This window comes from Vipera ursinii (genome assembly GCF_947247035.1).
Source record: "Vipera ursinii genome assembly, chromosome: 3".
Lineage (NCBI taxonomy): Eukaryota > Metazoa > Chordata > Lepidosauria > Squamata > Viperidae > Vipera > Vipera ursinii.
In genome coordinates, this window is record NC_139516.1 from 66,341,528 (window position 1) to 66,363,298 (window position 21,771).

At 38.1% G+C, this 21,771-nt stretch overlaps 1 protein-coding gene across 3 annotated transcripts in view; it reads left to right on the forward strand.

Annotated features, from left to right (window-relative positions):
* Positions 1-21,771, forward strand: part of FGGY (FGGY carbohydrate kinase domain containing) — a 153,007-nt gene that overhangs the window by 106,419 nt on the left and 24,817 nt on the right. The window contains exons 12-14 of one of the 3 annotated variants that reach the window (XR_014492234.1): positions 138-212; positions 364-499; positions 4,829-4,888. Coding sequence is in view for 2 of the 3 variants with exons in the window: in XM_083360527.1 (XP_083216653.1) it covers positions 138-212; positions 4,829-4,949; positions 7,551-7,645 (291 nt within the window). In the remaining variant the exon portion in view is untranslated. Of the gene's footprint in view, positions 1-137; positions 213-363; positions 500-4,828; positions 4,950-7,550; positions 7,646-21,771 lie in introns of those variants that run through there. The other 2 variants (XM_083360527.1, XM_083360528.1) reach the window with 2 other exon arrangements.

Here is a 21,771-nt window from a genome sequence, read left to right on the forward strand (position 1 = left end):
TCCAAGCAATTCAAGCTAGAGTTTATTACCAAACCATGTGATAATGAAATCCATAAATTACTTCTATGATAAAATGTATTAGAATCTTCTCCTGGAAAGGAAATTAGTAAGTACAGAAATGTTCTTGTTCCCTTCAGGTAGTGGGACTGACACTATCTCAAAGTCTTGATGATCTTGCTCTTATTTATCTAGCTACAGTTCAAGCCATTGCGGTAAGTTCAGTAAATTTTCCCTAAGATTTAAGGGAAATGTTCTTTTCTTGGAGGTCATAATATATTATTTTTTTCCGTAGCAAATGACTGTTGAAATTCTTAGGTCTATTTGTGAATGGAGAAACTGAAACAATTTATCTAACCCTAATAGTGGTTTTCCCAGTTGCAATGTATGGCTGTGAAAGTTGGACCATAAGAAAGGCTGAGCGCCAAAGAATTGAGGCCTTTGAACTATGGTGCTGGAGAAGACTCCTGCGAGTCCCTTGGACTGCAAGGCGATCAAACCGGTCAGTCCTAGAGGAGATCAACCCTGACTGCTCTTTAGAAGGCCAGATCCTGAAGTTGAAACTCAAATACTTTGGCCACCTAACGAGAAGGAAGGACTCACTGGAGAAGAGCCTAATGCTGGGAAAGGTTGAGGGCAATAGAAGAAGGGGACGACAGAGAATGAGGTGGCTGGATGAAGTCACTGAAGCAGTAGGTGTGAGCTTAAAAGGACTCCAGAAGATGGTAGAGGATAGGAAGGCCTGGAGGAAGGTTGTCCATGGGGTCACGATGGGTCAGACACGACTTCGCAACTAACAACAAAACCCTAATAGCATTGAGCGTTTTTTCTTTCTTTTTGTTGTTGCTGCAAATGGTTTGCATCGGTATCCTGTAGAAATAACTATCAGCATTAGCATCTCCCGCAATAGCCTAAACCTAATATTATTCTATGGAGTAATGCAGGCAGTGTGGCAAAAAAAATTTAAAAAGAGGAAAGTACAAAAAGAAAAGAAATTTCAAATGTGTTTACATTTGTATTTATGTTGTCTCCTCTCCAAATCTGTCTTCCTTGTGGTTAATTACATATAAACTCCTGTTCAACAGGGAGAAATTCATTTGATTGAGTGATACGGAATGCAATGATAATTTGGTCGTGTCAGAAGCAGTAGTGTGGACTACTGGTACTATTGATTGATATGTTGTACTTGAATTTTTAGGAGGCAGCCTTGTACATCTGGAGTGCAGGCTTTTCTACCTCAGGCCAAGAATTTAGGAGCTAAAAACAAAAAAAAACTATTTCACTTACTTTTCAAGATACTGTTGCATATGAGTAGTTCAGTTTTTATGGCTGAGGTAATTTCAGTGGCCATTTTATTTTCCCATTCAACAAACAGCAAAAGGGAAGGGAATTGTGAAGACACATATCATTAGCAGTTAGTAATTAATTAGATTTTCCTTTTCCTTGTGAAATAGAATGGCAGATGATCCTGTGATCTTCCAATACTTTTCTAATATTCACTATACATAATATTTCTAAATAACTTTTTTAAAAATCCCAAGATATGGTGCCTGGCAAGGATTACACAGAATGTAGATTTCTAGGATTAGCTTTTTGCTGGAACATCAAACAACACTAATTTGGATCCAGTTCAAAAGAAAGTTTGTTTGTTTGTTTGTTTTTAAAAAGCCCCCCTGAGAAATGCCATGGATGTCCTATGGGGGCTGTTAGGTACTGGATTGGATGAAATGCACTCCGACTCAACCCTAGCAAGATGGAATGGCTGTGGATATTTGGATCCCTCAGAGACAAGGTTTTTCATCTTTGGTTTTGGATGGAGCAACACTGCCCCAAACAGACCCAGTGCACAATCTGGGGGGCCTCCTGGACTCATGGCTCCTGCTCAAAGAGCAGGCTGCAGTTGTGGCCTGTTGTGCACACCTTTGGGTGGCATCCCAGTTAGATAAGATAACCTTTATGGTCATTTTTTTACTGTGAGCACACAGTATGTACCCATACACATACATAACACACACACAGACACACACACACAGACACACACAAATGCATACATACATATACATATACATATACATATACATATACATATACATATACATATACATGCATACATACATACATACATACATACATACATACATATATATATATATATATTACAACCTTACAGATATCTATCAAATCTGCTATGGAACTATAACTTTTTTCCCAATCATAGTCCAATAGTTTCTGTTCTTTGTTAAGAGTGTTCCATAATATTACTCTGCCCAGTTTAGCAATGAGACCAGTTTCTTAAAATCCACTTGCACAGTTTTAACACTTCCCCGCACACAAACAGAATTACTCTATATACAGCTAGAATGTATATTTGCTAATCTTATTATTACTGTGCTTTGATAGTACAACAGTGGTGTACTTTCATGCCAGTCTTTTTGATTTAAATAAGAAATGCAAATCATTTCTCAGAAAATGAGAACTACTAACATTATCTTGTGAAAGACTATAGTACCTCTTTGCCAAACAAGCACTATGTCATTATTTTATGCTAATGAGGTGGAAGTTTTCTCAGTTGGGTATCCTGGGAAATCCATCTATTATTATTCTAGTGTTTCTTTATACTAGATTCTATTGTGCTTTGAAATTAAACTCACTGATCCCTCCTGTGTTATTTTTACAGAGGTACTGCATATAGAATGTAATGCACAATAGTGTGTGTGTGTGTGGGGGGGTTATTACTCAGTGATATACAGAGCTGGTTTTTAGTATTGTAGCAACTAAAACAACAAAAACCCAATGGATCAGGGCCTGCTATTTTCTGTAACATTCAGAAAATATTACTTTTAATGCTTAAGGGCATTTTGGAAGTATAACTTTCTTACTTGGAAATTAGTCACTCTTTTATAGGAATCAAAATATTACAGTGACAATATGTTAACTTACAACTGTATACAACCTCAGGCGGCATGTTGTTCACATGTATTAAATATCATTTGAACTCTCTAAAAGCTCATCTGTTTTCTTTCTAGTAAGGGATTTTTTAGGAAAGTGGCATTTGCATGGGATATCTTTTAGTTTTTATAGTTTTCCCTATACAGGTAATCCTCGACTTACAACAGTTTGTTTAGTGACTGTTTGAAGTCACAACACTACTGAAAAAAGTGGCTTATGACTGTTTTTCACACTTACAACCGTTGCAGGGTCCCCATGGTCACGTGATCGAAATTCAGATACTTGACAACTGACTCATATTTATGACGGTTGCAGTGTGCCATGGTCATGTGATCCCCTTTTGTGACCTTCTGACAAGCAAAGTCAATGTAGAAGCCAGTTTCACTTAACAGTTGTGTAACTAATTTAACAACTGCAGTGATTCACTTAACAATGATGTCAAGAAAGTTTGTAATATGGAGCAAATCTTAACAAATGTCTCACTTAACAAGAGAAATTTTGGGCTCAATTGTGGTTGTAAGTTGAGGACTACCTGTAGTAATGTATAAGATAATGAATCTATATTAACTATATTGATGTTAACTCAAACAAATGAGGTAGTTTCTCCTTAAACTTTGCTGTGACCTTTTTCAGGCAAAGGTAAGGATAATTTTAGTGGGTGTCATACTGCAGAGAAGAAAAACAGAATAATTAGGCTTGAGATGGGGAAAAGGTTATTTTTGTGTGTGGAGATATTATAAATATTAACTTCAGTTAATGTTACAGATATCTAGATAAATATAGGTTGTGGGAATTCTGAAAAATATACACAGTGCTCTCAAGTGGTAAAATTGTAGTAGTTAAGAATGAAACCATTCACAATCTCAAACCAAGACACAATTTTTAAAAGTGAATACCTGTCCATTAGTAATGAAAGTAATGGGCATAGGATAGTTTTCCTCAGTCTAATGATCTCCAGAAGAGTTGGATTACATTTCCCATCATCCACATCTAAAATAGCTAATTAACGTATTGTGTGTCATTAATTGTATTGTGCTTTCCATTAGATGCCCTTGCTAATGTTAAAAGTTTGCCAGAACTACCTATCTTAAATCAAAATTCCCGTGAAACTTAATCAGGATGAAATAAACAATTGAAGCTTAACTCTGCTTTTCTTAAATATCCTGGCGGAGTCTGTACAGGCATTTGTAGTACATTGTAAATCTTACAATGAACTTTGGCCATGCTTCAGAAGATGTTCAGTGTTAAATGCTGAGGGAATTCTTTAGCATTATGAGTTTGGCAAAGGGTAGATTTGGCAGTAATGTTACTTTTGAGGTTTTTATTTTCTTTCAGTTGAAATTCAAAAAACAATTTTAAATACACAGCGTTCAAAGGGTTTCTCAGCATGAGCTGGAAATGTGAAACAAAAATCCCGTAAACCCATTTAAATGTTTATTTCTATTGTTTTAATTTTACTTTTTCAGAAGGTAAAACAAAGGTTAGAGTTGAAAAAAATGCCCTTGATTGGAGCTATTATAATCAAATTGATTTCTAAACAAAAAATGTGTTAACATGGATATAAAAGAGAGATAAAAAATATGATTGCTCTATGTTTAACTGTTAATTCCTGCATTTCTTCAACTTTGTGAGTGAGGAAGAAGATGTACTTCTGTGTATGTTTTTCTTATAAGCTAATGTCTGTCTTACAATTAATCTGGAGGTGTAGATGGACAATTTAATGTCAAAAGCAGAAAACTTAGAAATGCAACATTATAGTCACTTAAAAAAACTCTTCTTTCTTCTCAATGGAAATAACTATGGCTTTTCAGCTTTTCAAAGAACCATTTTACCTGTAGTGTTTTTGTTAATAGATATTTCTTTATGTTCTGTTGCATTTAAGTTGGGAACCAGACATATTGTAGAAACAATGCAAGCTGCAGGGCATCATATCAACACTCTCTTTATGTGTGGTGGTCTGAGCAAGAACCCTCTCTTTGTCCAAATGCATGCGGACATCATTGGTAAGTTTCAGAATACAGCAAAGGAAATTAGCACTAGACTTGCTTTCCTGTTCCTTGGCTGAAGAAATTGCAGGGTGAATATTATGACAAGTTCATAAAAATAATCAGCAAACAAGTCATATCTTAATCTTTCCAATACAAGTAGGCCCTTGACTTGCAACCATTTATTTAGTTCAGGGGTCTTCAAACTTGGCCCTTTTATGAGTTGTGGACTTCAACTCCCAGAATTCCTCAGCCAGCGTGCCTGGCTGAGGAATTCTGGGAGTTGAAGTCCACAACTCATAAAAGGGCCAAGTTTGAAGACCCCTAGTTTAGTTACTGTTCAAAGTTACAATGGCACTGAAAAACATGAGCTATGTTTTTCACACTTACGACTGTTGCAACATCCCCAATTTGGGCGCTTGGCAACTGGCATACATTTATGACACTTGCAGCGTCCCGGAGTCATGTGATCACCTTTTGTGAATTTCTGACAAGCAAAGTCTATGGGGAAGCCAAGTTCACTTAACAACCTTGTTACTAACTTAACAACTTCAGTGACAAACTTGACAATTGTGGCAAGAATGGTCATAAAGTGAGGCAAAGCTCACTCAAGAACTGTCTTACTTAGCCACAGAAATTTGGGGTTCATTTGTAATCATAAGTCAAGGACTACGTGTAGACTGGGAGTCTGCCATTGTACATTTTACCTTTACTGGTTAATATTAATAGTATCTCAGTGTTTCATTGGAAAAGTTAAATTCATTAAGCTGAACCACAGCTAGATGCAATTAGGATAGATAAAAAAAAATCAGTGAAAAAAGGGATACTATTGCATTGGACTTCCAAAAAAATCTCAGAAGAGCTAAAGTGCAATAGCAAAGCCTCTATTTTGTAAGGAGAATCTTCAGGATTTATCCTTTTAGATTGTTCTGATAGGCATGGCAATAATTATAAATGGTGCTGAAATTGATGAATTAGTCTGATTCAATCAAAAACAAATTCCTATATAAAGATAAGTAAATACCAGGAATTGAAATGGTTCAGAGTAGGTACCATTGTGAAATAATATTATTACAGTTGTATTTTACTGATGGATTATTTCTCAATAATTTGTTGAAAGTAAAGGAATAATTTTAATTTGTCAAGTAATGCAACCACGTACAGTAAGCCATGTGTTGTAGGATTTAATATATCTATTGATTCAAAATTGGCAAGCTGTTGCATTTAATTCATAGTATTCAGTGGTGTGTTAGCATTTGCCATTTATCAACTCTTTCAGATATATAAAATTGGCATATTTTAAATCAGAAGAAGATATCAAGAGATTCATTTTTCTGGTCAAAATGTCAATAGCATTTATAACAAGGTGCCTGTCTATAAAAGGAGATCCAACTCAGCTAACTTGTCATTTACGCATGAGTATTTTTGGATATACAGTATCTTGTGGTTAAAAAGATTATGTATTTCACCTGTGGAAAATGTATTTCTACAGTTCTAAAAGGTTGGGATTAAAAGCAAACTATGAACCATATGAGCTGTTTATTCTTCAGAGGAACCAATATGGTTTAGATCAGGTCTAAAGCTTGGGCTCTGGGTATTTTGCTTTTAGATTTGCATCTCTTCAACATCAAACCAGGAATTGAGATCAAAATCAGCATTAAGTAATTACATTTCTTGAAAGCAGAAAAAGTGAACCAAATGATATAAGGTCTTGACCTGAGCTAGATATGTACAACAGGCTGTTGCCACAGCGGTTTTTTCTATTTGTCCAATGTGATTGGACCTTTTTCCTTATCTAGTTCAAATAGCTTTGGAACCAAGAGCTCTTTCTGATGTCTAAAATTAAAGATCTATTAATAGATAATTCTGATTAAATTTTAAACTGGGGTCCTTTGACTGTATCTAATAGCCAAGCAGAATGTTGGACAAAGAGGCCTTTCTGCAGCTTTGGAATTTTTCCTGATTGTAGGAACTGTGATTGACATAGGATGTCAGAGTTCATCTGACTAAAAAGCTCTTGGTTCTGTTGCCCTCATTAAAATCTATCTGATAAAATAGCTAACATTCCTGTATCAATCCCCTATTCTTCCAGGAAAATACTGAATATATTACTGTTAAATGCAAGCACCCATTAGCCAATTATACAGGCTACCAACAGATAATTTCATAGAACATTTAAAAACCTCAGATTCATATTGTTCAGAGGGCAAGATGAATACATTCATTGTTCGAAAGCACTTACAATGTGAAACATAAGCACCAAGTAAATTAAAAATACATTTAAAGCACGACAGCTATAAAGCCCTTTTATAATTTAGTTGCTCCACAAGTTTAAACAATAGTGTTTGTCAAAATATTTTTTACCACAGAAAACCTACTAATTTCATCTATGCATCCTAAGACAGTATACATACATCACTGCAGGTTTCTTAATGCTGCCCCTGGCTGTTTCCACATTCAATTTGGCTTGCTTTTAATGCTTTGGGGACACCAATAAGATCATACCAAGAAGCCATATCAGCCTTTAAAAAGAGGCAACTGCTTTAATATTTCAGGGAGAGGTGTTTCTTACATGCTTCATACCTCAGGCCCTTTAACTGATTTGTTGTCTTTGTCTAGGCATGCCTGTTGTTCTAGCCCAAGAAGTGGAGTCTGTGCTAATGGGTGCTGCTATTCTTGGAGCCTGTGCTTCTAAAGATTTTGCTTCCCTGCAGGTATGTAATCACAGAAGGTTCAAGTTGAATACAACAACTTGAACTCTGTTTTTCTCTGTTCCACCTCAGGCACGTTATAATTTAGAAGGGGGAGAAAATACAGGTTTTGATCATTACAGAAGCTAGTGTTTTTAGCCAATATTTTGTTTATGGATTTGGCTGGTTAGTTGGTTAGGTTAAATAAGGACATGGAGCCCACAAGTGCTGTATAATAGGGCCTAGACATTCAAGACAGAGAAATTCGGCATGGAATTGGAATTAATATTTATTTTTGAGGCAATGAGCACTTAATTTACTTTTAAAGCTAAAGTTCTGATGCATCATTAGGAAACATTGATTTCTGCACTGGGAAATTAGTAGACATTCTAATTTATGAAGTGTTGACATATCACAGAGTGGATATGCAGTGTATTAAATTATATTGGTTGGTCACAGTCAAGAAGAGAAATCAATTAAATTTGCCTTTGAAACAGAAGTCATGATAGTATAAAGAATTCTGATATCACTGAAGTGAGTAAGTGTATCCCATTTTTTGAGTTCAGGATGCTTGTAGAGGTAATGAAAAAGTTTCAGTCCCTCAGTATATGGACTAATTGAAAATAACTAGCCTATGTCCTTCAGTGGATTTTTAAAAAACAAAATGTCTCCGTGGTCATGTGGCCGGCATGACTAGACGCCAAAGGCGCACGGAACACTGTTACCTTCCCACCGTAGTGGTCCCTATTTTTCTACTTGCATTTTTACGTGCTTTCAAACTGCTAGGTTGGCAGAAGCTGGGATGAGTAACAGGCGCTCACTCTGTTATGCGGTACTCGGGATTTGACCCGCCAAACTGCCGACCATTTGATCGACAAGCTCAGTGTCCTAACCCACTGGGCCACTGCGTCCCTTCAATGACTCTTTAAAAGAATGCAAACGATCAACTAGTTGCAAGGAATATAAATCCTTCCATTCCCCCACCATACAGTCAGAGGTGAAGAAGCTTCTTGGATGAGAAGCGAAATGTCTTCAAAGAAAAACAAGGAAGTCCAGTTGCCTCTTGAAAAAAAGAACTGTTTTGCTACTAAAACAATATTTTTCTGGCTGCATGTTACAAGGAAAAATGGAGGGTGAATTTTAAAAACATATAGTAGAGGTGAATCATTTTCAGTCTGAAAAGCGTAACAGAGGCACAGTTCCTACTTTAACAATGCAGTTGGGTCATATGAGTCAAATGCATAGCATTTAAATGGGAATATGTATGGGGAGGGGAATCGGACCCTTACTTGGCAATCTCCCAGTTTTATCATTCACCATAACTATTTTAGACAGAGTTTATACACTTGAGGGCATGATTATTATGGATTTATAAAAGCCAGGTTTTTTTTTCTACTGTACATTAATCAGAACAATTGCCTTATGGAAGCTAATGGTAGCTTTCTATGCAATTTGACTTGGAGTCATCTTTGCTAATTAAAGTGGCAAAGACCTACATACAGGAAATAGGAAATATTACTCCCAATTTTTTTTAGAAAGGGTGAAATATCTGAAGTACAGAATTACATTAAATGACAATTCTATATTAATAAGATGATTATGGCTTGGTAACATCCTTCCTCAAGCCTGCAATAATATATCTTTTCCTCGTCGTGAACCACTTATGCTCTTCTGTTAAGCTATTATTATAATTTAAAATAGTTAATAATAGTTTTCTCCTGTGAAAGGATGTTCAGTGACAGTGGCAGTTTGGCTTTTATATTTAAGCAAGCAAACGGATCATCCTTTAAATTTCAGTTTATGAGCTGTGCAGTACATACAGTAGGTTGTAAATGCAGAGTTTCTCTGACAGCTGGTAAATGAACAGACTTTTTGCCCTTCTGTGCTTGTTTCCAGCTTTTCCAGGAAATGATAGTCACTGAAACTTATCCAGTACAGGTGGTCTTCAACTTATGACCACAATGGAACCAAATATTTCTGTTGCTCAGCGTGACGGTTGTTAAGTGAGTTCTGCCTATTTTAAAACATTTCTTGCCATAGTTGTTAAGTGTGAACCACTGCAGTTTTTCATTTTTATTTTTTATTTTTATTACATTTATATCCCGCCCTTCTCCGAAGACTCAGGGCGGCTTACAAGCTTAGCAGTAGCCTTCATTCTATGTATATGCCTGCTTGTTAGGGCTTTCACACACACCCCCAAGCGGCATTATTACAAAGTCAGCTTATTGCCCCCAACAATCTGGGTCCTCAGTGAATCTGGTTTTCCCACTGACTTTGCTTGCCCAAAAGTTGCAAAAAGTGATCACATGACCCCAGGATACTGCAGCCTTTATATATACATGCCAGTTGCCAAGCATCCAAATTTTGATCACATGCCTATGGGGGTGATATAACGATCATTAGTATGAGAAAATGGCCATAAGTCACTTTTCCAGTGCTAGTGTAACTTTGAAAAGTCACTAAACAAATGGTTGTAAGTCGAGGACTACCTGTATTGGGACTTCCATGTAAATGTGAAAATAGCACATTCCCCCCCCCCCCAGTTATATTCACTTTCTAAGTTTTGACTACATATAGGTAGTCCTTGGATTACAACCACTTGTTCAAAGTTAGGATGGCATTGAACGAATGGTACTTACAACCTGTCCCTGAAGTTCTAAATGTCACATCCCCCCATCCCCCGTGTCAAGTGATCATAATTCGTGCACTTGGCAACCAGCTAGCACTTACGATGGTTGCAGTGGCCCACAATGATGTGGTCACCATTTGCGACCTTCCCTGCTGGCTTCCCCCTAGCAAAGACAATGGGGAAGCTGGCAGCAAAGTTTGCAAGTCGCTCCCTTAAATCGCTTTCGCCACTGTTTCTCCTGGGGAACCCCATTACAGAACATGAGATCTTGTGCTACATACAAGATCTGCCTGCCAACACTCCATGGCGTGCCCACCCACCCGTGGCACTTCCCTGCCGCCCAGGCCCCATTGTCCTGTCCAAACTCTCTGGTGCCCCATGTGGCCCTTGCTAGCCCACTTGCACTCCCTACCACCCACCTTTGGCCCTCACCAATGTGCCTGCAGTCCCTGTCAGCCAACCCATGCTCCATAGTGCCTGACCATGGCATCTCCCCCACTCCCCAGCACCCCCTGCGCACCCATCCATGCTCCTGCTTGGGATTCCTGCCTCTTCCCACCTAATGTCCCACACAGTTCCAGGGATTTGCAATGGTAACTGGGACTGCCAGGATTACTGTCGCTAAGCGATGCAGCCGTGTGACATTGGACTTCATGGCCACATTATTTAGCAATGGAAATTCCACCCCTAATTGCTGTCATAACCTAAGGACTACCTTTGGTGATAAACAATTTGTGCTAGATTGATGAGGCATTTCAATATCCTGGGATCATTTCTTTAGCTATTGGGAAAATCTTGCTTTGGATTGGTACAATGTGGTTGCTATGGTGAACCATTGCTAGTCACAGAACACCAGAACATCGGAAAGCAAAGTGATGACTAGGTGAGTTAATCTAGCCCCTCCATCGATATTAACCTTTCTTTATCTTTCTGTGACTTTTTTTTCCTCTTAGAAGACGATCAATTCTACAACAATGCACTAGGATGTACTGTAGTTCCTTACTCTGTTTTTCTAAGAACACCTACAGGGACCTTGCGGAAACAACAGATTTTCTTGGATGTAAAGATAATTCTGGAAGCTAGTGTTTTGTATGAAGTGTTTTAATACATTTAAAGAGGGCTGGGATTCTGGTGGGCACCAAGGAAGATATCTGTAGTCTCCTTGAAGTTTGTGGTTTCTTATGTGGTACAGCCAATGTATATAGGGTTTTAGGATAGGGGTAGGATTGGGAGACTTAAGTTTGATCATCCTCAGTTCTGGAAATTCAGTGTGTGACTTTGGGCCCATTGCTGTCTCTCTCCACATTGTGATAAAATGAAACAAGCAACTTTGAACTTCTGAAGAAAAAGCAGGATACAAAACTATTTATTTTATTTTATTAGATTTATATACCGCCCTTTCCCGAAGGACTCAGGGCGGTTTACAGGGTATTTAAAAACCAAACCAATACAAAATACAAAAGTTAAAAAACAATTAAAAAAGATTAAATTATCCCTAAAAATAAAAACCCCAGTTAAAAATTCTTAGCCTGGGCCGGAGAGCTCGAAGAGCCAGGTCTTCAGGTCCCGGTGGAATGAACGAAGGTCAGGGGCAGTCCTAAGCTCCACAGGCAGCTGGTTCCAGAGGGCAGGCGCACCCACAGAGAAGGCCCTCCCCCTGGGTGTTATCCGCCGGCAATCTTTTACCGGCGGCACCCTGAGAAGGCTCTCCCTGTGTGAGCGCACAGGACGAAGGGAACTTGATGCTGGCAGCAGGTGTTCCCTCAAATATCCCGGACCCAAGCCATTCAGGGCTTTATAGGTCATCACCAGCACCTTGAAACTGGTATGTTGAGACAGGCATTCACTGGGAATACTAGCTTTATGTCTTAGAGCAGTGATGGCAAACCTTTTAGAGATCGAGTGTCCAAACTGCAACCCAAAACCCACTTATGTATCGTCAGGTGCCGGGTGGGCGTGGCCCATTGGGTAGGCATGGCCCATTGGGTAGGCGTGGCTGCGGTGGTAACGGCAGACTGGGTGGCACTAAAAAGTTCAATCAATCAATTCCAACTTTGCGAGAAGTTGAAATTGATTGATTGAACCTTTATTTTTATTTTTTTGCACACGGTGGCGGAGGCCTAAAGTGAAAACCCATCTGAAGGCCTAGGACTGGGGTGGCGGCACGCCTGCCCACAAAGAGGGCTCTGCGTGCCACCTGTGGCATGCGTGCCATAGGTTTGCCACCACCGTCTTAGAGTGTTTGCAGACCCAGCCGATTATAGTTTGTTCAACAAACTAAGATATGTTTGAATCTAATCACCTGGGCAATAAAGGCCTAGAAATTGTTCTCTACTGTAATGTGAAGCGTTCATTGTCTCCTCCAGAGTCTAGTAGTTGCAGAAATCCAAACCAGAATTTAAGCATAATCAAGACATACAAATTCCATCTATATTTTTCCAATGTAAACAATTCTGTTTTTGTCTAGCCATTTGTACTGATTATTATTATTTTTTTTGGCTTGGTTGTGTACCTTTAAGGAGGATGAAGATATAAATGCTTTATGCCAATAACTGGAAAGATCACATTTAGAAACTAAATTAACTCGTCTCATTTAAATTAATCCAAGCCTCCTTCATTCATCTCATAAAAAATCTAAAAAAAATATCTTATATAATCTAGGAAGAAATACTAATTAGTTGGTGTAATCATCTTGTGTAAACATAGTATTGAAAAGGAAAAGCTAACGAATCATTTCGTTGGCTGGCTGTTAATGCATTTTCTAAATAGCTCTTGATACATTTTATTTTCTATTCCTTTAATCATGGAATTGTTACTGAGCAGAAGGAAGAGCTGAAGTTTTGAAAGTTCACACTGGCAGGCAGAACTAGCTTAAGATGTTCTAATTGTCTTGTTTCATTTGTTGCCAAAAGAATTGTGTTATGCTTATACTTACAATGTCATCCTATAATTTAGAGCACAGTTTAGGAAAGACCATCTTGAATAAAAAAGCTACTTTTTTATGGAAGGGAGCTTTTGTTTTGAGTTCAGAAATTGTGCTTGTTATCTTCAGAACAAAGAGGAAAATGAATATATTCTTTTGCATGCCACGAAGAAGAATACAGGTACTCCTTGACTTGCAACATTTAATTTAGTGAGCGTTTGAAGTTTCGACCGCACTGAAAAAGCGACATGAACATTTTTCACATGACCACTGTAGCGTCTCCATGGCCACATGATCAGAGTTCAGAGGCTTGGCAACTGACTCATATTTATGACGGTTGCAGTGACCCGGGGGTCACGTGATCCCCTTTTGTGACCTTCTGACAAACAAGTCGATGGGGAAGCCAGATTCACTTAACAACTGTGTTACTAACTTAACAACTGCAGTGATTCACTTAACAAATGGGGCAAGAAAAGTCATAAAATGGGGCAAAACTCACTTATCAAATGTCTCACTTAGTAAGAGAAATTTTGGGGCCAGTTGTGGTCACATACTTCTCTGTATTAGCCTGGGCAAATACTCAGGCAGGGCAGGGCAAAACCTTCACATTTCCTAACTCTTCACCCAAGCCTGCTATGTATAAGCAGAACCAAAATCCATCCAATATATTTATCCAGGTTTCTAGATATATAAATATATCCAGGAGAGGCGGGTGGGGTGGAAAGAAAACCTTGTCTAGACATGCCCAACAAGTTTACCTTAATCCCATCTTTGTGGACAAAAAACCTTTTGTCTCAAGGTAGGTTAATATTAGGCAAGTCCTAGCTTCCTGTCCTGTATAATCTCCCCACTGATTTCATCCTTTTTTTTTCTTTCCCTTTTGCTTTCCCCCAGAGAGAAAATCCAAATCCTTTTCTTTCTCAAATTTTGACTTTTCTATGTGAAGTCCTTCTTCTGTCCTAAACTCAGTCTGAAAACACAAGCAAGGCTCAGGAAACGTTCATTCCAGAGAGAAACTGGCTGGAAAGTTGCAATTCGCAATCACGTGATTCCCCAGGGTTTTGCAACCACTGTAAATACATGCCAACTGTTTATGTTAGTTTATTATTGTTTATTATTAATATTGTTTATTATTAACAACGACATTAGTATACAGCTGCATACTAGGTACTATGCAAGCTGAAATGCTAGCCCATCCATCCAGAGTCTAGATTACATTAGTTTAATTTACTTACTTTTAAATTTTTGCCATTCTCTAATTTTAAAGCAAGGTCTTTTCAGAATTTGGCAATTTATATCATCACTTAAATATGGCATCCAGAAGCTGAATAGCTAGAGTATAGATATACACATTCTAGTAATATGCACTTTTATTTAAAAATTAGTCTCATTGTTGAAGTGAAACAGCTTCAAAAGTGTGTCCGTTTTCAACCAAAATTGTATATCTGATTTTAAGCAGCCTATAATCTGAAATTTAGGCATACAGGGAAGAGGCAAGGGACATATATTTTGAAACTGTTTGCAAAGTTCACATAAAGGAAGACTCAGCAGAAATTTTCTTCCTAAGTCATAGCTTTAAATATGAATAAAGACTTCAAATTATGCCCTTACATACATTCCTGAAGTAACATAATCATCTTGTACAGAACCTACGGGAAGCAGATGTACACATTGCATGTTTACTAAAAGAAATACATATGTGACATTACGGCAGTGATGGAAAATTAACTTTGTGACCAGCACCCACGTTTATGATCTTTGAATGTATGTAAAGTGAAGGAAAGCTGAAATAAGATTGTAAGCACAGTTGCGGTTTCACTTAGTGACCACTTTGCTTGTAATGACCAAATTACTGGTTCCAGTTGTGGTCAAAAAGGAGGATTGCCTGTATTAATTTTAGGAAACTCTGGTACAAAATACTAGTGTTAGCTTCAGCAGTGGCGAGAACTATCCTTAATTCCAATTAAAATACTGGAAATGAGGTTTTGGAATTAAACTATTCAGTTATCCTATTTACAGATACTATAAATTATTTGCAGATAGAGATATGCAGATCGCTGTTATTAAAAAGTATATAAATTTAAATCATTGTAGTTGAATTAAAATGTCAGTAATTCTATCAAAACGTATCCAAAGGAGATATTTTAATATTTTGGGCACACCAAAAAATATCATTAATAGTTTAGATTAGAAGAGATAGTGAAAGCGCAGAGCAATATTGAAAGAAATAAAAATTTGTTCTGGAAGTGGATGAAGAGAACTAAAGGAAGCGCCTCCGCAAAGTGAATGTAATTAAACATAAAAATGATGAAATGATTTGGGATAAAGCTATAGGGAATGGAAACTCAAAAGACTGCAATATGTCAAGGAATTTGTACTGTGATATGTCAAAGAATAAAACTGAAACAAATGCTATTAATGCTAAGGTCCAAGGGGAAAATATGTTAAAAAGGAAGTCATAAATGCTGGGAGAATGTTGAAAAATGATACATCTGCAGGTGTAGAATGCATAATGAGAAATTGTCAAAATATGGACATGGCTTGCTTATGAAGTGGCTGTGTGACTTGTTTAACGTGTGTGGGAAGAGCACGTCTGTCCCTGATGTTTGGAAGAATGCTGTTATTGTTCTCTAATATGAAAGGGGATTAGCTTGTTAAGTGTGTCTGGGAAGGTGTTTTGGCAAAGTTCTGACTGAAGGGTACAAGTGGTGACAATAAGCAGAATTTGTGAACAGCACTGCATTTTTACGTTAGGCAAGGGCTATGCACAACAGTTGGTTTTTTTCTGCTCAGGAAATCATTGAGAAATGTACGAATGTGAGAAAGAAAGTTTTATTGCACATTTGTTTATTTAAGGAAGTACGTGAGAAAGTGAACAGGCTTTAATTACTGGACATTTTGCATAACTATGGAGCTGAAGTTTGTTTGCTAGATATGATCAGGGTGGTATATATTTACTCACAAGTAAATTATGTGTGAGAATAAATGGAATACTTAGTGAGTGAGGTAAGTAGGGAGCAGTGAGGCAAGGCAAGGGTATGGAATGTCCCATTAGTCGTTCACTGTATTTACGAATAAATATATTTGAAATATTAGTGGCATTAGAGAAGTGTTGGTTAGTGATCGCATATGCAGATAGAATCATAGGGCTGGAAGGAATCTTGAAGGTCTTCTAGTTCAATTCCTGCCCAAGGCAGCAGTCCTTATACCATGCTGGACAATAGGTTGTCCAAACTTTCCTTGAAAACCTCCAGGAGTGGAGTACCCACAACTCTAGAAGGCAAGCAATCTTTCTCCTGTCGGGAAATTCCTCCTTCTGCCCAGGTTGAATCTCCTCTGAACAGTTTCCACCCATTGCTTTTTGTCCTGCTTTCAGGTGCTATTGAGAATAAATCAACCTCCTCTTTCCTGTCATAGCTTTTCAGGTATTGGAAGACAGCTATCAGGTGTCCCCTAAGCCTTCTCTTACTTAGGCTAAACATACCTATTTCCCTTAGCCATTCATCATAGAATTTAGCCTCCAGACCCCTTATCACCTTTGTTTTCTCTGCACTCTTTCTAGGATCTCAGCATCTTTTTTGTATAGTGATGACCAGAACTGGCTGTAGTATTCCAAATGTGGCTTCACTAGTGCAATATACAGCAGTACTAGTGATCTTGATGCTTTTTATGTAGCTGAGTCTGTTTTATTCCTTGAGAAAACCAAATTATTTGCTTCTCATGTAGGATAGATTATATGATGCGGTGAGGAATTTGGATCTGAAAATTAGATCAAACAAGACCTACAGTAGGTGTCTGACACAAATACAGTGGAATAAACAGTTGCAACTTAGATATGAGTGGTGAAAAAGTAGAGCACATTTGTCAGTTTGTGTGCCTTGGTACACTGTTCACTAATGATAGGGAAATGGAGAATATTTCTTGAAACAATCAGAGTTTTCTATAACAGCTTATCTCTGCCTACTTTGGTATTTGAAAATATATGTATATCAGGAGAAGCATACGAGTTCAGTGCAGGTAAAATGGGTATTTAAAAGAGGGTTGTTTTCAAGGGTGAATGTCTGCTCAATGCATGTGAACTGAATACAAAAATGAGTGATCAGTATCAGTAAACTCTCTTAAGATCTTACAGGGAGAATTAATGAAGATTAAATCAGAGTATTTGTTTATATGCATATATGAAAAGTCATATATACATGATTCAAGGAGGCTTATATTAATATAAGGTAAAGGTAAAGGTTCCCCCGCACATGCGTGCTAGTCGTTTCCAACTCTAGGGGCTGGTGCTCATCTCCGTTTCAAAGGCGAAGAGCTAGCGTTTGTCCAAGGACGTCTCCGTGGTCATGTGGCCGGCATGACTAGACGCCAAAGGCGCACGGAACGCTGTTATCTTCCCACCGTAGTGGTCCCTATTTTTCTACTTGCATTTTTAACGTGCTTTCGAACTGCTAGGTTGGCAGAAGCTGGGATGAGTAACAGGCGCTCACTCTGCTACGCGGCACTCGGGATTCGACCTGCCAAACTGCTGACCTTCTGATCGACAAGCTCAGCGTCCTAACCCACTGAGCTACTGCGTCCCTTTATATTAATATAGTAAAGTATAAATAAAAAAAACTTAAGTTAAATGCATGAAAGAAGAATGAGTCAAGATGAAGAGAAAGAATCAGGTTTGGAATTGGTAAGATCCTCATAAAGACCAAGATAAACAGTCTGAATTTCAAGTGGTAGAGTATGAAGCAGTATATGGATGTGGTGGAAACAAGAATGGTTTGCAAGAGGGAAATAGAAAATGATTTTCTGCAAACAAGATTTACTTGTTTCTTCTCTCATACCTCTAATTTCTTTGGCACATTATTTTTTACAATTTATATAACACTGCTGACTCTAAAAGAGTGATGGGTATGTTATGTACAAAGAGTTATTTATATTAAAATAATTACCTTGGCTTTGTTTAGTTTTCCTGAAGCACACTGGGAAGACAGTGGTTCTTGTTTTTAAGCTATTCAAAACCTGCATAATATTTTGTATGCAGACCAGATTCTCTAGGCAGACGTAATTCCTTTCCAATCCGTTACAATTAAAGCCATTTTTTGAATTTCTAGAAGAATTGTGCAATTATAAAAGCCTAAGGTAGAGCAAGATAACCTTTAATAGCTCCTCCAAATTTATCATCTCCTTTTCCCAGAGCATGTCTTCCTTAATTATGTGTGCTGCATTGCAGGCAAATGGAAAAGCATGGTCGCCCTTCCCTCCAGCTAAGTTGAAGAAAAACTTCAAGACATGTGCTTGGGAGTTGGAAACTCAATCCGCTGCGATAACTCCCCATCTTGGATCTGAACTCTTGCTGTGCCAGTGTGGGAGATCAGAGCGTTCTGTAAGGAAACGCATGTAGTCACTGTGCTCACTCTCTGAAATGCCTAGGATTATTTTTTAATGACTTTTTTCAAAGGACACGAGAGTTATTGCATCTGACGATTGGATGACAACCGTCTGAACCACTAGGTCATTCTTCAGCAAGGTAACTTCATGAAGGCGATTGCTGCCTTGTATGTTTCTGTCCTTTATTACAAATGAGGGCTCCAAGATTAGCCAGATAGTATCCTTTACGGACCTAGCAGTTCGAAAGCACGTAAAAAATGCAAGTAGAAAAATAGGGACCACTACGGTGGGAAGGTAACAGCGTTCCGTGCGCCTTTGGCGTCTAGTCATGCCGGCCACATGACCACGGAGATGTCCTCAGACAAGCGCTGGCTCTTCAGGTTTGAAAAGGAGATGAGCACCGGCCCCTAGAGTCGGAAACGACTAGCACGCATGTGCGGGGGAACCTTTACCTTTACTATCCTTTACGGAAGACTATCTCATACTAAACTGATCAGTCAAACAAACTATTGAAACAGTATGAAAACACTGCTAGTTTCCACAGGACCTTTAAAGTAGATCTATTACAATGCTTTGAATTCATAATGCAGCCTGGGCGGGGGTGTAACAAAAAGCTTCTCTGGCCAGTAGTTGGTTCTCTGGTGAAGAGTGATAAATTTGGCAGTTTCATTTTCTCCGAAACTTATTCATTCTTTCTGAATAAATTGCAATGTTTGATCAATCTTTTTTTTAAAAAAAATAAGATCTTACTCATCTCTATTGGGAATAATATAATGAGAGTGTTTTTTTCCAAACTGACTACTTTGTAAGTGTTAAAGCTGAGAATATTGCCCAAAAAAACACTTCTTCAGTATCGTAGGCATGATACAGATTCGGATAAAGCATTTCAATTAACCTACGGTACAAATCCTCTCCCTGAATGATGAATCTGCCAGTTTGCTTCTCCCATGCTTGTCAGAATTTGCTATGAGAAAGCAATGATTGGAGATACATTTGAAAATGATTGCAGAAGCTGCATATGCAATAAAAAGGAACTGGAAAGAAGAAAAATCACTCTTGCTATTAGCTGGCTAAGATAGCCAGATGCCTCTATTGTTTCAGTATGAGACCTAAGTTATCTAAGTTCTGACCAATTTTCTCCCTCTTTCTCTACATTTGCTATAGAAAGTAAAAACTAATCTGAGAATTGGGCTCCAGCATTTTCACGTTTTACTCCCTTAGTTTGGGTAGGTTTATTCAAAACTAAATCCTGGTTTAATTGGATTTAAGTTGAATCAGTAATAAAGCCCTTACATGCATTTGAGATCTTTAATTTGCTTTTCCAGTGTTATAACAATTCTATGTCACAGATCCATTCTTTGAATAGAATAGAGCAGGAAGGGACCTTGGAGGTTTTCTTGTCCACCCCCCTACTCGAGCAGGAGAAGGGGTAGGCAACCTCGGCTCTTTTATGACTCACGGACTTCAACTCCCAGAATTCCTGAGTCAGCTGACTCAGGAATTCTGGGAGTTGAAGTCCATGAGTCATAAAAGAGCCGAGGTTGTCTACCCCTGACCTATACCATCTCAGACAAGTGACTGTCAATTCTCTTCTTAAAAATCTCCAGTGATGGAGCGCCCACGATTTCTGTTCCAGTGGTTAATTGCCCTCACTGTTAGGAAGTTTCTCCTTAATTCCAGATTGCTTCTCTCTTTGGTCAGTTTCCAGCCCTTGTTTCTTGTCCTGTCCTCTGGTGCTTTGGAGAATGGTTTGATTTAATCCCTATAAAATACTGTATCTGTACTGCAATTTTATGAGGGATGATACATTTCTTAAAAAAAATACTTGTCCAAGTGATTTTCATTCATGGCAGAAAATAACTTACAGTCTTTCTGCTAACTTCTCATAGATTAGGTTTCAAGAGAAGTGAGGAAGGAAAGATGAGCTGAACGTTGCTGGTAAATGATATCTGTTCTCTTTTATAATGTGACCAGGCGTTTAGCCATGGGGAACAGGAAGATTAATTTCTTTGAAGAGGCAACACATCTTGAAGCCCTTGGACAGAATAATATTTCTACTTTTAGTGTAATGTATATAAGAAAGTCACCGTTAGTTATTTCCCCCTGTATTTTCAATGAAGTGGATAATTTTACTATTAATTTTGCAGCAGCTCCACCTGTGGAATGATATTTGAAGTGCACTTTAAAATATGATATGTTGATTTTTCCAGTTAATCTTTAAGTTATGGCCATGTTTTAAACAAGTAATTTCTGTATAGGGAGATTTGCAAAGGAGGAATAACTGCGGGCAACTCTATATGTCACCTTTATGCCAGCCCAGAAATAGCCCCCAAACTGTTCATTCATATAAATGGCAGTCGCTTCTGAGGTTGAATTGAAGCAGCCTCCAGAGCTAATTGCAGTAATGGCAAAATGATAGTGAATTTGTTTGCTGTCACCCAAATGCTAAGGTAATGTAGTTGCATCAAAGTCTCATATGCTTTGTGCACACACCCTTGCCTCCCCCCTCCTGGCCAGGGATACTCAGATTGAATTGACTAAATTTCTAGTTCAATAAAGCCTTATTTGAAATCAAACAAAAATGAATTTATTGGTTTGCTTTGTATTTATTTTGCCAAGGCTTGTGGATGAGTCAGTTTCAACTCAGCATAACTGTGCACCTCTTTTGAAAATGTGGGTAGAGGATTGGATGACCTTAATGATTTAAACTTTTTTCCCTTGTTATGGGATTTTAATCTTGTTGAGGCAGGAGCTATATGATAATTTACTTTGTGCTGTTCTGCTAGCTGGTGCTGATAGGTTCATGGTGATCTGCGTAATTGTGTTAAGCTAAGTCAGCTAGTATCAGGATGCTCATAGTTGGCTTCAAAATAGCTTGGGATAATTAGGGAATGGAATTGGTCCCATATAGAAATGCTCTTAATTTAAACTCTATTTAAACTATGTAAATAGCAGGATTTCATTTACAGGACAGAAGATTAATAATATTCCCATATTCCATTCATGTTGTATCTGAATTTATAATATGCACAAGCTCACTTATAAGATTCTATGAGACGGTAGCAGTTTTTAGAATAGAATAGAGCTGGAAGGCACCTTGGAGGTCTTCTAGTCCAGCCCCTTGCTCAAGCAGGAGAACCTATACCATTTCAGACAAGTGACTGTCTAGCCTCTTCTTAAAAACCTCCAGTGATGGAGCACCCATGATTTCTGAAGGCA